General features: G+C 42.5%; 1 protein-coding gene across 1 annotated transcript in view; it reads right to left on the bottom strand.

Moving 5' to 3' along the window:
- Positions 1 to 1,744: 1,744 nt before the first annotated feature.
- Positions 1,745 to 21,546, bottom strand: part of SLC6A4 (solute carrier family 6 member 4) — a 328,754-nt gene continuing 308,952 nt past the window's right edge. The window contains exon 14 of the mRNA XM_069226260.1: positions 1,745 to 17,481. Within this exon, the coding sequence (XP_069082361.1) occupies positions 17,407 to 17,481 (75 nt within the window). The 3' untranslated portion in view covers positions 1,745 to 17,406. The remainder of the gene's footprint in view (positions 17,482 to 21,546) is intronic.

Here is a 21,546-nt window from a genome sequence, read left to right as displayed (position 1 = left end):
TCCTTTTATATTTACCTTAAATCAGGATTGTGTACAAAGCTTATACAGTATTAATTCCTCCATAGGGCATACATCACACTCAAATGTGTGAACTTGATGTTCCCAAATGCGCGGGTGTGTTGCCTCACGTGCGGGGATAATAATAGAGTTTTAGCAAATAGCTGACTGTGCCCCATTCTAACTGAATACTGGAACAGGGTGGTGGAGAATGCCAGGGTGGCAAGTGACAGATCACTGACCTGAACCCCAGGCGTCTGCCTATAAGGCTGGTTCCCTAGAACAAAAATCAGTGCTGTCACATCTAGGTTCACAGACTTGGCACTGATACTAGCTAGACGTCAGCGGGCAATGAATTGGAAAACCCAAGAGTGCCCAAAAGTAAAGAGATGGTTGTTAGAACTCAACAGGTGGTCCAGCAGGGAGGGAGCAATGCTGCAAAGAAACGGTAATAGAGGGTTGAGACCAGTGGTTAATTTGAAAATTGCTAAATGCCAGGGCCCTTTGTCAAAAGGCCACCGCAGCTTGCACCACCCACCGCCCCTGCCAGCGCTGCCTATGACAGTAGCAACACAAGTGACCATCACACCCCTAAAGTGTGACAATTCAGACTTTAAGTATACATTATTGAAGAATAATACCTGGCGCACTAACTATTCTTATAGCTTTGGTTGGCAGGTTTTAGTCATTTTAATTTATATTGAATTAATAAGCAACTGTTTTTGTTTTCATTACAAAATTAGACAAACAGCACCACAATGCGGCCGGCTGTCATACTTGCTGGTGTTGACAATAAAGTTCCGGTGCTGAGAACCGGAAACCACCAGCTCAAATTAAGCACTGGCTGAGAGCCAGGAAGTGCTTAATTTGTGCTTGTTGTTTCCGGTGCGGAGCACCAGCACTTATTTTTGAGGGCCGGTGCTTATTCTTCTGCCTCAAGCACTTGCTGCGAGCAAAAGACACACATGGGAAACATGGAGGAAGTGAAAAACGAAAAAGCATCAAAATTCGAAAAAGCAGAAAGCTGCAAGAGTGAGCTTAAGGTGCAGGGAGCGGCTTTAAATGGCTTGAGGGGGCCCGAGATGGCTTCAGGATTACGCTGCTTTAGTATTCTGTGCCCGCACTTTTAATTGCAGCATCCGCATGTTTCAGGGGAGTTCTTTGGGCACCAGCACGTTTTTATTTACAAATTAAGCACTGGACCCAGGGTTTGAACAGATACCTGGAATCAAACAAAACTGTATATACCACAGATAGGGAATTAAGGACAATTAGTGCACAACAAGGGTAATGAGAACTTGCCAGGTGTGAGCTTGAGAGTGTAGAGAGCCCACAGAGCAGAGAATCACCTAACAACAGCTGTTGCAACCCCCCCCCCAACTGCTACATGGGAGCAAGTAAAAATGATACACTGGTAACGGGTAACTGCAGTAACAGATCCTGTAAAGCACCGGTCTGTAAGCACTGCATTGCCTCTCTCTGGCTGAGTTTTTGTTTGATTGGGTGATATAGTTGACATGAAAATGTAAAGTCGCAGAAACGTATGTTCATAATCACCATGTATACTATACCATTTACAGGGCGACTGGTAGATGGGTGGAGAGGAGGAAATGTATAGTGTTGATGAAAACTCAATAAAATATGTTTAAAAAAAATCTGTATTGTATCCAAATGGGGAGATTACCTAATAAGGGTTTACCAGAGCCCTATATTTGCTGCAGCAAACAGACGTAAGACACACAGACAATTGGTATGATATTAAATTTATTATAATAACAATTTTACAATACAAGGCACATACTGATGACTTACAATGCATCCCATCAACATTCAGAGATAAAACTGCTGTATAACTGAATACATAGTTATTGTATACAAGCCTACTGGGAATATACTCTTGAGCTATTTACATATACAACTCCAGTTCAGGTGGTTCACTAAAGAATAAGCATTCTCAGCTTACCCGAAAGAGAGACAATTGAGGTTTGGAGTGGTCCCCTTGTCTAGACATTTCACAGTGAATTTGGTTCTGTTTTTCACACCCGGGAGTGTGAGATGAGGAAACACATGGGACAAAACACTTTCCATCATCTAAAATAAGGTGATCTCCGCATTGCTTGGATTAATCATTGTTTCAATTCACTAGCATAATATTGTACTTTTCCTTTTAGTATTAAAACAGCACAACAAAGCTTACATTTTGTCACCCAATAGCAGATACCCACTCTTGTACAATCCTCTGATTCAATTATTTGGTAAGACGCAGGAGTACTATGTGCGCCGACTAGGCACGTGTCCCCTGTTTATTCGAAAGTGGCTCAGTTTGGAGAAATCTGATTAACCAACCAGGGGACAGAAAGGCACAGAACCATTTCCTAATGAGTCCATTTGACGGCTGACCAGTATGTATGTTACAAAACAGAAACACACGTCTGAAAGTAGGGTTCATTAAAGTCCATTTTCTGAAGACCGTGGCCAGTAAAGGAAGAAAATAGACCGGGATGGAATGGAGTAAGGGTTTTTATATGTTTAGGTGAATTAGTTCTCCTAAACATATATTTTTTCCTATCAAAGAAATTCTGTTTCTAAATTATCACATTCTGGGACTCATGGTCCACTTTCTTCAATTGACACCAACCAAGTCTAAGGGCCTGATTTAGAGTTTGGCTGAGAGGTTACTGTCACAAACGTATTACAAGTTCCATAGGCTATAATTTAATTGTAATACGAGGGCAGGATATCCGCCACGTTTGTGACGAGTAACTCCTCTGCCAAAGTCTAAATCAGGCCCTAAATCGTCCAGAATGAATTTGCTTTTATAGCTGAAAGTCCAGGGTTGCAGGCACATCTTGATGATGCAGTGTCATCTTGTCACCTTTCTTAGACTTGGATATGACATATCTTTACCACATTCAACCCTTCTAGCTCAAGCCATTTAAAGACAAAGGCCACAGATGGTCACACACGTGTCTACTGTGTCTGCCACCCTCAGTGCTCCTTACAGGCTCTTCTGCACTACATTGATGTGTTGTACACAGTGGTTGAACGTGAGTGAGGGAAGTTTGTTCTTGGCAAGCAGGGCTGCAGCTATATTGCTATTGTCCTGAAACTAGTGGGCACTGCCCAGTGAAAATGTCCATATCCATGCCTTGTGTCATGATTCTGGTTCGAAATCGTAGGATAAACCTGAGCTAATCGATAAAATGCGGCCAGGGAATATTCTAGGGGATCACCTTTTTATGACAAAGTGGAGTATATTGTTTTTTTCCGAGTATACAGTAAAATAAAACGAATAGATATTTACCAAACAAAAAGAGTGGTTTGTCCTTTGTCAGAATTTGCATTCATGTATTGTTTTAGCAATGCATCACCAGGCACGACTGTAAGTTACTCAAAATTCTCAATCTCATAGTATGTTCAATACTTTCAATAGGCACATTGATCTGTACTGGGAAATTCTGCACCCTCTGAATCAGAGCACAGTACCACCGAAGCTTTGTACTATGACCATTTTCCTTCAGCCTCAAAATCCAAATTGATCTGGTGACTCTGACAGCCTATTGCTGCTTTAGCTTTTGCGGGACCTATACAGGACACTATGCCATCCTACTATTTTCATACATCATGAATATAGAAAAGTCTGTTCTGCGCCATACATGGTACACAATGGCGGAACACTCTCTAGCTGCATAAAGAAATATCCACCATGGCTGCCAGATTGCATTTCCCAGGGATTATTCATTAGTTCGTATGTTTGTATCACGCTGCATTGTAGAGGTCAAACCTCATGCAATGCATGCTTTAGTTCTATACACATACATGACACATTTTCTGTCCAGAGAAATTTGGGGTTGGAAAAATGTGACTACCTTTGACTAAGAGCTCAGCATAAATTGTGCTCCTTAGTTTGTACAAAGTGTTGAAATAACATGTGGAAAACATGTAAATATAATTTAAAGAAATTATTTGTCATTTTTTGTACCTAGCCAGCAATTTGGACAGCCAAGAGGTTTTGCACCTGATTCCTTTATCAGAGTCTAAAGAACTCTTTTTGACACCAGTACTGTTGGATGAGATATCCTTGTAATACTTGTACAGTATGTGCACCACTACTTAGTTCACCTGCAGCGCCTTTTGTGCAGCTCTCTATGACCCGAAGAAGGCAATGTGGGCCTACTCAGTCGTCCCTGTCACTGGCACTTGATCAGTCTTGCTGACATCACTCAGTGGTTAAGGAGAGGCTTCCTACGTGTTTTAAGGGCACTCATTTGAGCACAGCATCACTCAAGTGTCAAAATAGACGACTAAAGTAATTTTGCAGTCATCTGCCACTTCCTGCAGAATAATCCCTGCAACTGCTAGAAAATACTCTTAAAATACTGCTAACGAGGTGAAAAGTAGACCCTGACAGAAGAGCCAGCAGGTAGGGTTGAAAGGCCGTGCGACTGAATGTGTGATTTGAGTGTTTACAGAGGTTGCCCAAAAATGTAGGCCCATATTTATACCTTTTTAGCGCCACGTTTGCGTCATTTTTTGACGCAAAAATGGCTCAAACGTGCGAAACACAATTGTATTTTGTAAGTTTGCGTCGTTTTTCCGTCAAAAAGCGGCGCAAATGCGGCGCTAAAAAAGTATAAATATGGGCCTTAATGTGTAGGGATAAATTGATTTGTGGTATAAACCATTCTGAATTCATAAAATTGTTAGATTAGGTGGCCCCAATTTTTTCTACTTAGAAATTGGTAAAAAGGTGCACAGGCCAAAATAGCCAATATGAAAAACCCAAAGATGTTAGTGGATTACTATTGTGTGAAGATAGAATTCATGCGTTTTACCTTTAGCAACGTATTTTCAATTTTGATAAAACGTGGGAAGGTGCAAGTTTAAACCCCAAATGAAGAGACCAGGCATATACCAAAAGGATAAGATATACGTTTCCCTTAGATGGCTGAATGAATTAAATAGGACTTATAGAAGCATGTGATTTTTAAAACAAATGGCCTGGCACTTGGATTGGTCAGCGTGCAGACACATCGAAAAAACACTAAAACGAACGAAACATGTTTTATAAAAGCTCATGATTACCCAAAAGGTGTCCTAGAGCTAGAATTGTTGAAGTCTTTGAAAATAGGCATGCACAGATTCTAGTAAAGAAAAAAAATGCATAAAGTTCAGTACTCATAAATAGAATACTTAACAACCATAAGCATGGCATGGGCATAATTTCTTCTCTATGTGAGTTATATTTGGTAGTAGTTTCAGGTGGTAACTCTGTGTCATCCAAAAGCACTTGGGAAGGGAGTGCCATTAGCTGTGAGCTACAGAATCTATTGATATAATCTAATTGTGTGCTTACAGATTGCAAATAAATTTGGTGGTCATACTATCTACATCATCGCCTAGGCCTCCACATCAAGTGAAAAGCTCTCAGATGGGCGGAACCTCAGGTACCAAGTAAAGTACTCAGGTCAACTAAAACTCTGGTGACTGAACGAATGACTACCCATCTCCTGTTATCAGCTAAATAGTACCGTGTCAGTCCCAAGAAAACCACAAAAGAGGGAAAACTGTTTAGCGCATGGTCTTTACTGGAGTCAGGTTATTTCTTTTATGGTACCCAATGATATTGAGCTTCAAGATAATACAAAGACAAAAGTCCCCCACTGCACAAAGGAGGTAATGACGTGGAGATGCCCACTACTACTAGGCCAGAAAGTAAGAGGATTATTGCATCTTTACTGCAACAAGTCACCTCTATTTTTATACTCGATTTATCTCCACTCTTAGCATCTAAAGACCAACATGTTGGTGTGTACATAGTGCTTGGAAAGGAAATAATAGAAGTGCAGATACTCGGCATCCCAGAGTACCTCCTTGCTACTAAGAAGTGCTGATAATCTCCCATTTTAAGCATTGTATTTCTTTTGAGAAGTGCAAGTTCTCTCTAAAATTAAAGAAGTGCAGGTTCTCTAGTCTTGGCAGTATAAACCCACTTAAAGCATTGTTTACCGTGATGCACTTACTCTTAGAGATTAGTACTGAACTGAACTGCAGTTTTTGTTTTTTCATTTTGAAGTCCATAAAAGCTTTTCCACTCGTTACACTGACGCTCAGAGCAGCCACTGCAGACAAAGTAGACGGAGGTGTGAGTTCAAGTAGTAATGTAAAGGCAACATGCGTAGCTGCTGCTACCTTGGCATATGTGGGCTCAGTAGGTTAATGTTCTACCCCAGCACTTTTGCTTTAGAATCCTGATAAATTCCTTCCTAGTGGGAGGAGACGTTTTCTGGTCTAGGCTACATTCACCTGGAATTAACCCATCCTAGAGACCAAGGACTCGCCCTACCTTAGGTAGCCTCGGAAGACTCTGGGGCGTCTGTGTGAGGCCAGGAGCCCCAAAACACGAACATCTGGCTAGTATGCTCGGTGGCCCCACTCTTAGCCAGACAGTCTGGAGCTCGTGTCTCATTGCCTGATCACTGTCCGCCACACGTTTCGTCCTCTCGTGTATGTAATTTCACTCTTTGGTTCTAATGACACTGCGTCTCATTAATTCAAGACATCGAAGCATGATTTCTTGCCTTTAAAAAGTCTCCCTTTTACTGATTTCACATGGACCGATCTTTTAGGCAGACAGTTTTTCATCCATACACCACACTTCCATCCTAGAAAGGGTTTCACGTTCTCCTGTCTACGAGACTGAATAACCAGTTTCCCGCACTTCACCATTCGCTTGGGAACACTTTACAAGCAAACAAATGCAAACGCTCTTTTCTGACTTCAAGGATTACAAATCGCATATATAGAGAGCAGCCCCTCCAAGCCCCGCAGCTATACAAATCGTTCATTTTCTTTCTTGCTCCTCTCTCTTTTGTCTTTACATTGCTCTCACCCTCGCCACATTCACTCTCTGTACCATGTTCAATTCTTTGGCCAACAGCTGTGGGAGTGCGGGGGTCAACTCCTGGTAGCCCCCCCGAATGCGGCCAATGGTGCTCTGGTGGGATTTTTTACACACCTTGCCTGGGACTCCTTCTCTGATCCAGCAAAGACTGAGCACTTCATTACGATTGGTCCTAAAATGTTGATGGTGCTGCTAACAAAGTTACCAGTCACTTCTGAGGTAGGGCAAATAGGGTAGCCAGGGTTAATCACCTTGAATGCCATCTTCCTGATTCCAGTGCCCAATGCTGACTGTGTGTGGTCATGCACTTGCGAGCCTTTGAAAAGTCAAATGGAAGCCACATTGCAGGGTCCAGAAGTCTATTCTGCATTCTGGTCATGCTAGCTCTTTCAACAAGAGCGCAAGCTGTGAGATGATCTAAGAAAACATGCTTACATCAACCCTGTTCTAGGCTTTGAATTCAGAAGTTTATTGGAGTATGTTGGATAGAACTATGATGTACTGCCACTGTAGAACTGTCCACAAAAAGACTTCAGTACCTTGGGCAAAACCTCAAGGTTCTGCTGTTGAAGGACCCAATTTTAACATCACTTCATGAGTGAGAAACCCTTTCTGGGAAGAAATAAAATACAACATCAACAGAGGGAAGCCATTTGCTCTGCAGATAACTATGTTCAAATCTCTCAGCTTTTGATCTCCCGCTGATAAGCAATTGGAAAAATGCTGTATTTAACCTCTTCCTACAACCCTGTCGGGCTTAGGCATGCTACCTAAAGAGATGAATTATACTGTCAACAAATATATATTTACTTTTTAACCAAAGAAAAAAAATGGTCAGTAGTGGACTATTTTTTGTTCAATAAAAGGAAATCCCTACAGATTCAGATTGAATTGACTTACAATTGTCAGCCTTTTATTAACCTTTATATTGATTTTGTTCTAGGTAGATGATAGTAGTAGCTTGGCCAGCTATAAGGGGGATACAAAGAATCCTGAAAAAATATGGTGGGCATATGTATTAGCAATATGTGTTAGGGATCAGTGGAAGCATGATGAGATAAGGTGTACATCAGCAAGAGCTCAATCAGCTATGGTGAGGATGAGCACACACCCAATAAGTTATGGTAGGGATCAGCAGTAGCATGAAGAGACATGGTGGAGATCAGTAGAGGGCTGATGAGCTCTGGAAAAGATGAGCGTACACCTACCGAGATAGGGTGGAGATCAGCGACCTGAATAGCTAGAGTAGGTGTGAGAAGAAGCCTGATGCAATATGGTTGGGATCAGTAGTAGCATGATAAAATGTGGTGGTGATCAGCAGGAGCCTTAAGAGTTATGGCAGGAAGAAAAGAAACCAGATTTGATATGGTGGGGATTAACAGTAGCATGATGAGATGTGCTGGAGATCAGAAGTAGCTTGATGAGCTACGGTCAAGTTCAGCATATGCCTAATGAGATAGACTGAGGGTAAGCAATTGCCTGATGGGCTATTGTAGGGATTAGATGAAACCAGTGCTTAATTTGTAAATAAAAACGTGTTGGTGCCCAAAGCCCTCCTATTAAACACACAGCTGCTGCAGTTACATGTGGGAACACAGAATACTGAGGCAGCGTAATCCTGAAGCTATTTCGGGCCTCTTCAATCCATTTAAAGCCACTCCCTGTCCCTTCAGCTCACTTTTACAGCTTTTTGTTTTCTCCCATTGTGACGCCTTTTCGTTTTTCTCTTCCTTTGCTCGCAGCAAATGCTTGAGGCAGAAGAATAAGTGCCGGCCCTCAAAAATAAGTGCTGGTACTCCGCACCGGAAACAACAAGCACAAATTAAGCACTGGATGAAACCAGATGTGATAAACTGGGGATGAGCAGTAGCATGATGAGATGTGGTGGAGATCAGCAGTAGCCTGATGAGCTATGTTATGGATCCGCAGAAGGCACATGAGGGATGGTGGGGGTCATGACGAGATGTGGTGGAGGCCAGCAGTAGCCTGATGAGCTATAGGGGAGCCAGAAATAGCCTAACTAGCTGAAAGGTCAAGTATATCCTGATAAGCTGGGGGCATGAAAGGTGTCATGAACTATAACAACAGCAGTGTCCTGATGCAGTATTGGGGAAGGCTTCCGAAACTTGTAGATCTGTGGGAGACAGCTTTAACACGATGCACTATGAAAGAAGCAGCAGAATGATGGGCAATGGGTTAGCAACAGTAGACTATTGACTTGCAGAGGCAGATAAGACGTAATGAGCTATACATGGAAGGGACTGTAGCAGTGGGAAGATATATAGGGACAGAAATACCCTGTTGAGCTCAGTGGGTAAGAGTATCTTGTACAGCTGCAGAGTCAGTGGGTAAGAGTATCTTGTACAGCTGCAGAGACACCTGTGTCCTGATTAGTTATAAGGGCAGCTCGAGCCTGAGGAACTATGTGTGGCAGTAGAAGCCGGATGAGTTATGAGGAAGTGGCACACGGTATCCTGAAGAGTCGTGAGAAACAGCAATAGGCAGACCTAGGATGATAAACGAATGGGGAGAGCAGTAGCCTGCTGAACTTTAGTGGAGCAGCCGTAGCCTGGTAAGCTGAGTGAGCCACAGTAGCCTCATGAGGTATTAGCGGCAGCCCTGGGCAAACTCCAGGTTGGGAGCATGCTAATGATATATGGTAGCAGCAGAAACAGGAGCCTTATAAACTAATTGGGGCAGCAGTAGCATATGAGCAATGGAGCAGTGGTGGCCTGATGGATGAGAGGGTGTGCTGAGTACCAACAGTTTTCTGAGCAATCAGGACTCAAGCTGTACTTCATTGCTGAGGTCTAAGTAGGCGGAAACCCATCTAGGGTTGCTCGTGTTCCCATCTGGAAGGGACTGGTCTGACTGATCGGGCTGAACTTCCTTTTGGAGAAGGACAAATGATGACTTAGTTACAAATAGTCACTGTTCAAAGTGAGACAGTAGGTGAAAAACAATGGATTGGAATGTGGTCTTGAGCGATCACCAGTGGCTGAAATGAATTCATTCCATCACTTCGTTGTTTGTGGTAGTAGACACCCTAAGTCTGACGGGTAGGCTGAGATGTGGGTCCAATACCCACTGTGGTGCACTTTTTTTTTGTGGCTTATAAGGTCTTAAGCACATTTACAGTGGCAACAATAGCTTGATGAGATATGGCAGGCTGGCAGCAATAGGCTGATGATCTATGGGAGGACAAGAGTAGGTACATGAGCTGCAGAGGTGGGCAACAGTAGCTGTTTGACCACAGTTGGTAGTAGTAGTTAGTTGTGGAGGGCATGGGTAATTTTCGAATTAGAATTAGGAACAGTAGCTGTTTGAGTTGAGTGGCACTGAGCTGTGAAGGACATGAACAGTATTCTGATGAGGTGACATAGGAAGCAGCAGCAGGCTGGTGTAGAGCCGTAGTCTGCCTAACTTAATTATTCTTTGTGGGTGATAAAGGATTAAATGTGGCCAGCCTAATGCAATGAGTGACATTTTCTAATGCTAACAGATATGCAGTCTCAGAAAATTATATTAGTCTCTAATAGCGCAAGATATTGTAACACATCTCAGTAGAAAGCTACTATTCCCCAGTGCCAGCCTTGGGGTTTTGAGCCTTACTTCAGTACCTTGCAGCAAACTGAAAGAACTGTCCACAAGAAGGATTCTCCACTTTAAAAAAGATTGCGAGGTTCAGCTGCTGGAGAAATTAACATTAAGGCGGTTGTCCATTTGCTTTGAAAGAAAGTAGTGGGACTAATGGTTGTGAAGGGGCGGGATCTGAGGGACATTGGAAGCCTTCCTTTGGAGCGCCACAGACCATTTAAACCTGGCGGGTGATAAATAACATCATAAGCTTTTAGGAATCTAGTGCCCCACAGTAATGTGGTTGCAGTAGCCAGTAGCCAGGTAACTGATTGGTTAGAAATAACCTGGTGGTTGAGGGGGTAGCAATAGCATGATGAGTGATGGGGCAGCAGTAGCCTGATGAGCGTCATTGCAGAATCAGCCAAATGGACATGGTGGCATCAACAGCCTGATGAGTGTTGGTTAGGAGTAGCCTGACGAGTGTTGCACTGTAGTAGCCCTGTGGGCATGGTGGCAACAGGAGCCTGATGAGTATTGGTTAGGAGTAGTGCGATGAGTGTCGGGCTGCAGTAAACCAATGGGCGTGGTGACAGCTGCATCCTGATGAGTGTCGTTGCAGCAGTATCCCTGTGGGCATGGAGGTAGCAAGACCCTGATGAAGCCTGATGAATGTTGGAGCAGTAACACCATGAGCCCTGAGACATAAGTAGCCAATAGCAATGAGGAGGCAGCAGCCAATAATAATGGGGAAAAGCAACCTCTTGAATGATTGGGTATCTGTAGCCTTGTGAGGGGCAGCAAAAGCTTTGTGGTGGGATGGCAGCTGTGGTCTGATGAGTAAGTGATGAGGCAGCAATAGCCAGGTGAGTGATGGGGCAACTATAGCCCGATGGGTGATGGGAGAGTGATGGGAGAACTACAGCCCAATGGGTGATGGGGCAGCAATAGCCTGGTGAGTGGTGGGACAGCAATAGCCAGATGAGTGATGGGGAAACTATAGCTCAATGGCTGATGGGGGCAACAATAGCTCGGTGAGTGATGGGGGGAGCAATAGCCATGAGAGTTATGGGAGAACTATAGCCCGATGGGTGATGGGGGCAGCAACAGATGGGGCAGCAATAGTCTAGTGAATGATTGTGCACCTGGAAAGCAAATAACTGTTGACTAATCAGCAAATAACTGATGCTTGTGTAGCTGAAAAGCAAACAACTGATGACTAATTGTAAGGGGTGGGACAGATATAGTCTGATGTACTGAGAAAAGACTAGTAGCTGAGAGAGATATTGATAGTCTGATGAGTCGTGTGGGACAGTGGTAGCCTGAGGAGATGTGTGCGACACTGGTAATCGGATAAGCTGTGTTGGACAGCAGCAGTTTAAAGAACTTTGTGGGCCAGTGTTAAGCCCTGTGGCAAGGTAGTCGCTCCATAAGCAAGGAGAGCAGTAGTGCTATTATTGTCTTCACCTACTGGAGTACCTTTTGCTACTACCATGATGATACTGGTTCCCACTAAATATTGAGCTACGTATTTATGTTGGCAGTAGCAAATATTCACAGGTTTACTGAGTATGATTGTGTAACTAGATGGGTTCCGTTCAATACGGAACAGGGTAATTACCCCATAAATATATGTACTCGTGCAACTAAGGGCAGTGGCCCAGTGGAAATAAACCCACATAGTGATGATTGAGTGGCCCAGAAAGGCTTGATTAAAATTGGCACCCGTAGATTGGCTTTTGGTGGTAAAAGGATATGTCTGGGATTCAACTAAATACCATTCCATTGCCTTTGGAAGGATGAAAGGCTGTGTCCACATACTACGACTCAAACCTGTATCCTTCAGCTCTTGAAATTATTTCTTCAATAAATGTTGGATGAGTGTTTTATCTAAAAAGGAAGCACTTTAACTAATGCGTCCTTTGCTGCAATTGTTGAAAACAACTTTAAAGATGTACGAATTTTCCTATTAGTTTTGGGTCTATATAAACATTGATGCCTCAGGGTTAGACATTTCTGGTTTGTTGAGTCCATAGAGATTACAACTCTCTTATGAAAGAATTAGGTACGTGTTATATAATTAATACCTACCCACCAGTTATTTAGTGGTTGTTGCACATCAATGTACGCAACTAGATTTCCAATAGAGTAAACCTGATCAATCATCATTGACTACATACTTTAAGAAATATTGCTTTGTAACACAACTTACAGATAACAAAAGGCTTGGGGCTTGGACTGAAGAGCTATCATCAGGTTCATGGATTGAACAGAAGTTATCTACAGGCTCAAGGCTAGGACAGGAAAGTTATCTGCAGACTCATGTTTGGGACAAAAGACCTCGGCACTTAGAGAGTTCAGTTTGTAACCCATTCATTAATACCATGCCTCTATTTTGTGTAAGACATACTTTCGACACACATATGCCATACAAAAGAGCATTTACTTGTGAGCGCAGAGGAAAACTGATTGTAGATGCAGTTTTTGGAAACAGGATTTTGGATGAAGGACCAAGGAACAGAAAACAGTGGCAATGAAGAACAGAAGAAAAAGGACAAAATGAATTTCAGTGGGTCAATGCTTAATGTTTCTTCATTTATTAAGAGCAAACTATTTGATTTGTGGATGCTTGGAAAGCAACAGCCTTAGCAACTGGCTAAATGGAACTCTAATTAGGCCTCTGCAAGCTCTGGGTAAAATCGAGCTACCTGCAAATACAACTGGCCAGCAATGGCCTGCATGTTGAACACCTGAGAAATGCCATCTTAAACAAGAATGAAGCTCTCTTTAGCTCTGCTTGTCTACTCAGATTATATTAAGTTCTGGAAACTGTTTAAGACCCACCTTAAGATGGTACTCAAAGGCCATCAAAACAATACAAAGCACTCTAGTTTCTTTATTGATGACATTTAAATAGCCAGTATAAAAACACTTTGTTCACAGGAATTGTACCAATTTTTCACTTGGTACATTTGTACTACTTCTTCAAATGTTGAGAAAGCCAAGAGAGGGAAAAAGTGCTTGATACTTAAGGTTTATGGAACCACGCTGGTTCGTTCTTGCAACTATTTGGAGACCCAATAAACATGTGCTCATTCAATTGCAGAGAGAGAGTTGGTCCTATACATAACTTTGCAGCTGCCATTGAGACCAGTCTACTTGTACTAGAAAGAAGATTGAATGAGGCGAAGATTGCCTCTCGCTTGGTTGGAAAAAATCCTTTAGGATATCATTCCAACAGAGACGGGAGACAATCACAATATATTCTTTGGTATGATAGCAGTTGCATCTGTATTGTTTCATAATGTCTGTATAAAAATAAAATGGCTTTTTTACGTCCTCCCCCTATAAAGAACAGTCTTGGATGCCAAATGTTTCTCAAATACGGGAACATTCACACTGTACTAACAGCTGAAGTTCAGATTTAGTTAAATATAATGATGGTTCAACACACAGGAGAAATAAGTGATGTCCACCTGAAATGTGGAGTCAATCCTAATTTCATCAGTGTTCTTAATATGTAAAACACTGGCGTCACTTGTAAATAGTCAACAGTAGCAGTACTATCTCACGCTTTCTTCTTCGTATCTGCCTCACTGCCCTTGCTATCCCTGCTCTCAAGTGCAGGCAGTGGCAGAAAAAGAAAGTACACTTCACTTTCCTACGTCACTAGTCAGAAATAGGCTGTTGAAGGTCTAGCGTAGGAAGAAGACAGTCAAACCTATAACGTCACTTTTCACTCCTGTGCCATTTTGGTAAATCATCATCCATGCACCATGTTTGTGACACTTATATCAATGAAAACAAAATGAATAACAAAAATGATTATGAATACTCACAAATGTCCTAATTTGTGGTTGTTCACTGCATGTTCGATGGCCACCCTCCATCTCTACTTGGAGAAAACCTAAGTTTTCACATCATACGTGGGGAGAACCCATAGTCTCATGTGGAATTTAGGATCAGACAATTTCTCAAATACATATTCTCTGAAACAGAATTTTGGAGCTGACAGTGCAGTTGAAAATGTAATTTCCAGTGCAATTTGCAAATGTAAAATGTTTTGTAAATGAGTTCCTAAATGGATGTAGTAACGAGAATTGAACACATTATCAAAGTATCAAGGTGTTGATGAAAAAGTCTCACACACACTACTCTGCAAATCCACATCTTCATACAGAAGGGCTACTGAAATGTTAAAAGACTAAAGTCTCCTTCTCTGTGCCTCCTACCTCTACGTGCCTAATACCTTTTATATTCCACGTCCAATTCTGTTTCAATTTTAAGATTCTTTGGATAAAAGTTGTAAACTCTTTTTTAATCAGACCATGCTAATATCTTCTCATACAAAAGCAAAGTTTGCTGTTTGTGATGGGATTTTACCTCGTGTTTATCACGCTGTCACAACAGGGTTTTATAATACCTCCTCTCCAGAAACTAAGGTTAAGTTTTTGTGATGATCTTTTGCTTTGGTGTCTATGACACTGATGCAACAGAGTTTAATAGTATCTTCTCTCCTGAAAACAGGATTTGAATTGTTGTGGTGGGAGTTTACCTTGGTGTCGATCACAGTGTTGCGACAGTGTTTTATAATATCACCTCACCTGAAATCAAGTTTAGAGTTTTTAGTGGTTGGGTTTTGCCCTGGTGTCTATCACGCTGTTGCAACAGGGTTCAATAGTATATTCTCTCTTGAAACCAGGGTTTGAGTTTACGCTGTGACAACAGGATTTTACAATATCTCCTCTCCTGAAACCAAGGTTCTTTTTTTTGTGGTGGGAGATTGCCTTGATGTCTATCGCGCTGTTGCAACAGGGTTTTATAATATCACGTCTCTTGAAACCAAGATTCGAGTTTCTGTGGTGGGATTTTGCCTTGGTGTACATAATGCTGTTGTAACAGGGTTTAATAGTATCTTCTCTCTTGAAACTAGAGTTTGAGTTCACACTGTCGCAACAAGGTTTTATAATATCTCCTCTACCGAAATCAACATTCAAGGTTTTGTGGTGGGAATTTGTCTTGGTGTCTATTATGCTGTCACAACAGGGTTTTGTAATATTTCCTCTCCTGAAACCAAGGATCAAGTTTTTGGGTGGGAGTTTGCCTTGAAGGTCTGTCTATCACGCTGTAGCAACAGGGTTTTATGATATCTTCTCTCCTGAAACCAAGGTTCGAGTTTTTGTGGTGGGATTTTTGTTTGGTGTATACCACATTGTCGCAACACGATTTACAGTATCTTTTACCCTGAAATCAGAGTACAAGTTTGTGTGAAGTGATCCTGCATTGGTGTCTGCCAGATTTTCCAACAAGGTTTTACAGTACGAGCCTTGCATGAGACCTCAGCTATACACATAGCTCCTCCAATTAATCCTAGAAAAAAAGAATGCATGGGAATTGCCCTCAGATTAGTTTAGGAATTTATAAATGGGGTCATGCAACCTAAGGTCTTGGTTCCACTGAAACATTAAAGAGAACCATATATATACTCAAAATATAGTCTAAGGTGAAAAAAGAAAAGCTTTGAGTTTCTTTCCATAAAGTACATAGGGGTAAGTAGTTTTGGGTTCTGAAGGTTTTTACAGAGTGAACAGGTATGCAACAGTAGAGGCTCCCAAAATAAATGGTTATAGAGGTTCTGTTGATTCTTCTCAGAAAATGAGGAAGAGCTGATACCAAGATTGTTTTGCCAGTGGTAAAGTCATGAAGCTTTGTCTCTATGTTCTTAGGAATAAGATTGACAAATGATACCACGTTTACTTCCTTTGTATGAACACAAGTAGACTGCCCAGGTAATAATGCTATTGCACTTAATCAACAATGTTGCTTATTTTGAGGATTCTAACTGTAAAACTATATTCTGCTCAGAAATGCTGATTCATTTTATGAATGCAAACTTTGTGACAATGATTTAATACCTCGTTTACAGTTTTGAAGAGAAAGAAAATCCTGCAAAACTCCAGAGGGGCATTTTTTCCTGGCTGGTGCAAATCTCTTTCTGTTGAGATGATTTAACAGAATATACTGTGGTCATTTTGTTAGCTTAGGAATACCAACCTGGCATCAGTGTATACAGCACTAAATTCTATTCGTTAGCCTGATGTAAATGCTGTTGCTTAACAGACAAGGGGTGAAAGATTATAATTGACAGTATAATTTGCCCAGCACCACAGAGGTTAGTCAAACGAGAAAGACATGGCTAGAAGGTGTGTTTTCTGGCTCACCAGTTGAAATCTTACCTCCTATACATATTTGTACATGTTGAAAGATCATCACACACCCCTCTCCCTGTAAGTCAGATGACTATTTGGCATATGGTGGCATTGTTGCATCGTGCTCGAGCAGTGATCAATGTTATCTTCTCTGCCCCACACGTCATTTCTTTTCAGGGTGCATATAAGTCTGTTTTCTGTAGAGATGCTTGGCTGTTCCTTCATCATTTGGGCTGGGACCAGATATAAGTTGCTCCAGGGCAGACTAACATGACAGAGGAGCACCAACTGGAGTCCACATATATATGTATATATTGCATCCCTGTGGTTAGCCTTGAGTGGTTTCTCCTCTCTGTCCCTTCCCGCCTCTGCAAACACCCCATCTGCACACACACACACACACACGCACACTACTATTTGCAGAGGTACCCATTTGCGGAAGCAGCAGTCAGTTCCATAGGGGGTATCTCCTTCGAAGTGCTCCAGAAATACTGTGCTCAGAAGTCAAACACATGTTTGGGACTCATGACCCACCAAGTGAGCTTCACAAGTGAAATGGAACCTTTTTGGATTGTTTTGGATCTGGCTCCATTGGGAAAGTGATTAAAGCTCTGGTGGGGGTGCCGTACGTATAAAAAGATGCCCACCCCTTCTTTCAGGTATGGAACAGGAGAGCTCCCAATTTCGGCATGTGGAATGGGGGTCCGAGAGATGACACTGTCAGACAGCATTCATATGAATACCCCCAAAGGGAATCTCCGTCTCTGTCTCTGGAGTTATGCTCTTCATGATTCGCTGCATAGAAAGAGACAGAATAGGTATAAAAATGTTGAAGACACCTAGAGACACAGCAGCAAGGAATTTAAGGCAAAAGCTTTGTGAACATAGGGTAAAAATGAGCAACATGATCGCAGACTGTTTGCAATGAACTGTAAAATTTGTAGATGTGTTAAAAAAGGTGTGCCTCATTACATACATTTCTAAAGATTTCCACATTTATGTAATTCTTCTTACAACCGCCTTACATTTGTATTCAGAGTTTGGACGTAATTACCAAATTTCCCAAAATCATATACATTCACCCAACCTTTGCCTTTTGATCAGTATTCTTAGAATACCTCTGTAATGTCTAGTGTGGAAGCTGAGATTAATTATTTATTATTGCCATTGTCATTATTATTATTCTTTGCATAATAATTGCAGATATGAGACCAATAACATTAAAGGTAATAATAATGATTACTACTACTACTACTACTAATAATAATAATACATGGGGTGTAGTATTATTATTATTATTTACAACTAATGCTGTTTGGTTTCACAGTTACCATTTTACCCACACTACTTATAGTTTATATGCTTGCAAGCGAGAGTTCTGCTGAAGGGAAAGGATGGGAATATTCACCGATCCGTGCAAGCCACTGAGCTGCACCTAAAGGTCTCACTAGCCACAACACTGAACATCAGAAGAGCTGCCTCTGTACTATTAAAGTATTGATTCTCAAAGTGAACCCCGTAAAGATTTAAAATGTACCCATCACTGCTAGCTGCAAACAATATACGGTTCGTGAATGGCTCTAACTTCACAACAACGTTAGGTATTGTCTAATTTTGCTAGAGGTAAGGTTCTGCTTGCTGAAGTCCTAGACACCCAAATGACACTGCCAAAGAGTAGAGTGTCTTCCACATTGGAGCCCATTAAATAAAAGACCTTTTAAAGTTTGGATGGATTATACTGATGGCTACTGAACTCTAATGACTTCCATTGGATGCCTGCAATCTATTCAAGACCAGTTGCAGCGTAGTGAGGGCGGTCAACTCCAACATAAATCATTGTACCTGGAGACCAAGATGAAATGTGCATCAGCCTACCTAGACTGGTAATCAGTAATTGCGGAAGAGAGACTACAGAACACCATATTGTCTCATGCTATGCTCAGAGTTTGCAAATGCATCCCAGTCCAAATCCCTAGGTTCCATCCCTTGCCACTTCATAAATAACTGAAGACTGATCTTTCTAAGCAACATCTCATTGCAGTATAATCATTCAGAAACCCACCCAAGAGACAATCCTTCTCATTGGGTCCTCCAAATAGCCCCACAGGCTTCAACCTTATCTCCTTTCCCTTACCCTCACATACATATACATATATATTGCACCAAAGATGTCTGTTTGTGAGTTATAATGTGTATACATATTTCATTTATACTTCTCCTTACTGATCTCACAAACCGATCATGCTGATCTATCCAGCTGTTTTCTTCTATTTGAGTCCTTTTAGAAGGCTTCTAACAGACAAATAGATGAGGAGGGAGAGGAACTGTCTCAGGCCGATGCTGAGGTTGCTCCCAAGTTTGGGGGATATAGAAGGATCTGACTTCTCCCCTTCTTTTTCCTTGCCCAAAGAATTGCAAGGATCATCGTGTTGGTGCTGCGAGAGTTGCAGAAGTGGGAACAGGAGCTTTGCAGCTAGATAGTGTTTACTTGTGTGAATAGTTTTATGCATGATGCACTTTCGCTTGTACTGGAGTGACGTGGAAAGGATCCCAGTGGGAAGTTCTGGAAACAGGGAGATGTGGTTGTAGATGTCTTGAGAGGTGATTTGGCAGTGGTTACATGCATTGTGGCCTTCGAGGTGATGAGGCTAAACTCCAGGAGACCATTGTGCAGAGGGCTGCCTTCACTTATGTGTGAAAGAAGTGCTTTTACTATGGACGTGAAGGTGTGGGTCATGAGCAAGCTTTTGCCAGATATGAAGCCTTCTGAGACTATTCTTGAAGTCATGGAGGAGGCCAAATTCCTGGAGGTGCCTCATACTGACCCGCCTGTCCAGCTTTTTTGTTATAACACATTTTATTTATTTTAAGGAGTTGACAAAAAACAACACAAAACATGACTTTGGTCACAGGGTGAGCTGTTCAAGCCCAAGGCAGTGAGCGGAATAACAACAGAAAATAGCTGTATAAACCAATTTCTCCATTGCTGCCCAGTGGTCCATACCCCTGACCCATTCTTGCAATGGGAGCACCCTCTCATCCCTCCAATGACTTGACTTATTACTACAACTATGCTGTAGTAATAAGTGTGCATATGGGACAAGGCTTTCTCAGGGGTCCATAATACTCAACAGTGTAACCCTGGGGTCTATGGCCAGTTGTTGTCTAACTACTTTCCCAATCCTGTTGGTGCCCTCACACCATTACGCCTGGGCCACCAGGTAAACCCACAGCACGTGATAAAGAAGGCCCGGGAAGTGGCCGCACCCAAAGGCAGTCAGGCCCTTGAGCATAGCCAACCTGCCAGAGCCGCTATAGGGAGAAATAGAAACAATGAAAATATTTAAACTGGATCAAGCGTCAAAGCCTGGAATTAGCCAATATTCTGAGAGCCACTTTTGCCTCCACTCACCCAGCATCATCAAGAGGCCCCATATCATCCTCCCACCTAGTCTTAAGGGCCAGCAGGAGGTCCGGCGTATTAATGACCAGGGACTCATAGATATGCAAGGCACCTCCCGTACCAAAGTCCTCCATCACCAACTTGCATTCCAAAGGCTTGAACTTTAGGAGGGTTCCCAGAAGTGTGGCTAGCTGTAGATACCTGAAGAACTGCAAGGAGTGTAACAGAAAGTCGGCTGCTAACTCCTGGAATGATCACATGCTCCCCTCCTGTCAGCTGGTTCTGACAACCAGCATCCACTCTAAAGGGGGGTCACCCCCACAAGCATACCTTACCCTTTCATATATCGAAGGGCTGCATACCAGCAGTGAATAGGAATCTGGGTGACAGGCCGCAGTGCATGAGGGGGAGATCTACCATCCAGCAGCGAGAGCACGTCATGGGGTGTAACAGCTCCAACTCCAATTTGTGAGCCGGGTCATCCCTATCCACCCTCAGTCAGTTGCTGATGTTCACTAGTTGTGAGGCACAATAATACAATTTAAGGTCTGCCCATCCCAGTCCCGCATCAAAAGTAGAAAATTGGCAGTTTGTAAAAGATACCAAGAGTGTTTTGCCACCCATAGGAAACTGGTGATGTGGGCCTGCAGTTCAGTGAAGAAAGTGTGTGGCAATGGGTAGGGGTAATGCTGCAGTATGTACAGAAAACGGGGGAGGGATACCATTTCAAAAAGAGACCCCAGCCCTGCCATCGACCATCACCATAGATCAACAGGATTTCCATAAGCTGGTGGACAGTATCCCTTGGCCTCTGGAGGAAGAGGAGCATGTCGGTGGCATACAGTGAATCTCAGTCCTCCTTCTCCCCCACTCAAACCCACTTAATCTGGTCTCAGTTTGAATGAGTTCTGCCAATGCCTCTGTCAATGGCTCCTTCATCAGGTCGAACAACAGGGAGAAGAGCAGGCACCCCTGGCGAGTGACCCTTTTTATAGGGAATTTTTGAGACAGTGCACCATTCACTCAGACCTGAGCCTACAAATCCATGTAAAGGATGGACACCCACTTACGATACTAGGGACCAAAGCCCATTTTGTATAGGACCGCTAAGAGAAAGGGCCAGTGAACCGTGTTGAATGCCCTCTCTATGCCAATAAGAGGACTGTATCGCATGGCAGTTCTCCACAGCAGGCAAGCACCTTATGCAGATGATGGACACAATGTCTAGTGCTCTTACCTGTCTTAAAACCATTCTGGTCGGCATGTATCACCATGGCCAAATGAGAAACTAGTACTTTGGACAGAATTTTTATCTCAAAATTGATAAGCAAGTTAGGATGATAAACCCACAGTCCGTCAAGGGTTTATCGGGTTTCAGTATCACCATGAGCGTAGCACCCCTAAGGTCCGGATGGAGCCTTGCCCAGGCAAGCACATCATCATGTATCCCCCATCAA

This window comes from Pleurodeles waltl, chromosome 3_1, assembly GCF_031143425.1.
Source record: "Pleurodeles waltl isolate 20211129_DDA chromosome 3_1, aPleWal1.hap1.20221129, whole genome shotgun sequence".
NCBI lineage: Eukaryota > Metazoa > Chordata > Amphibia > Caudata > Salamandridae > Pleurodeles > Pleurodeles waltl.
This window is presented reverse-complemented; position numbering and strand designations above follow the sequence as displayed.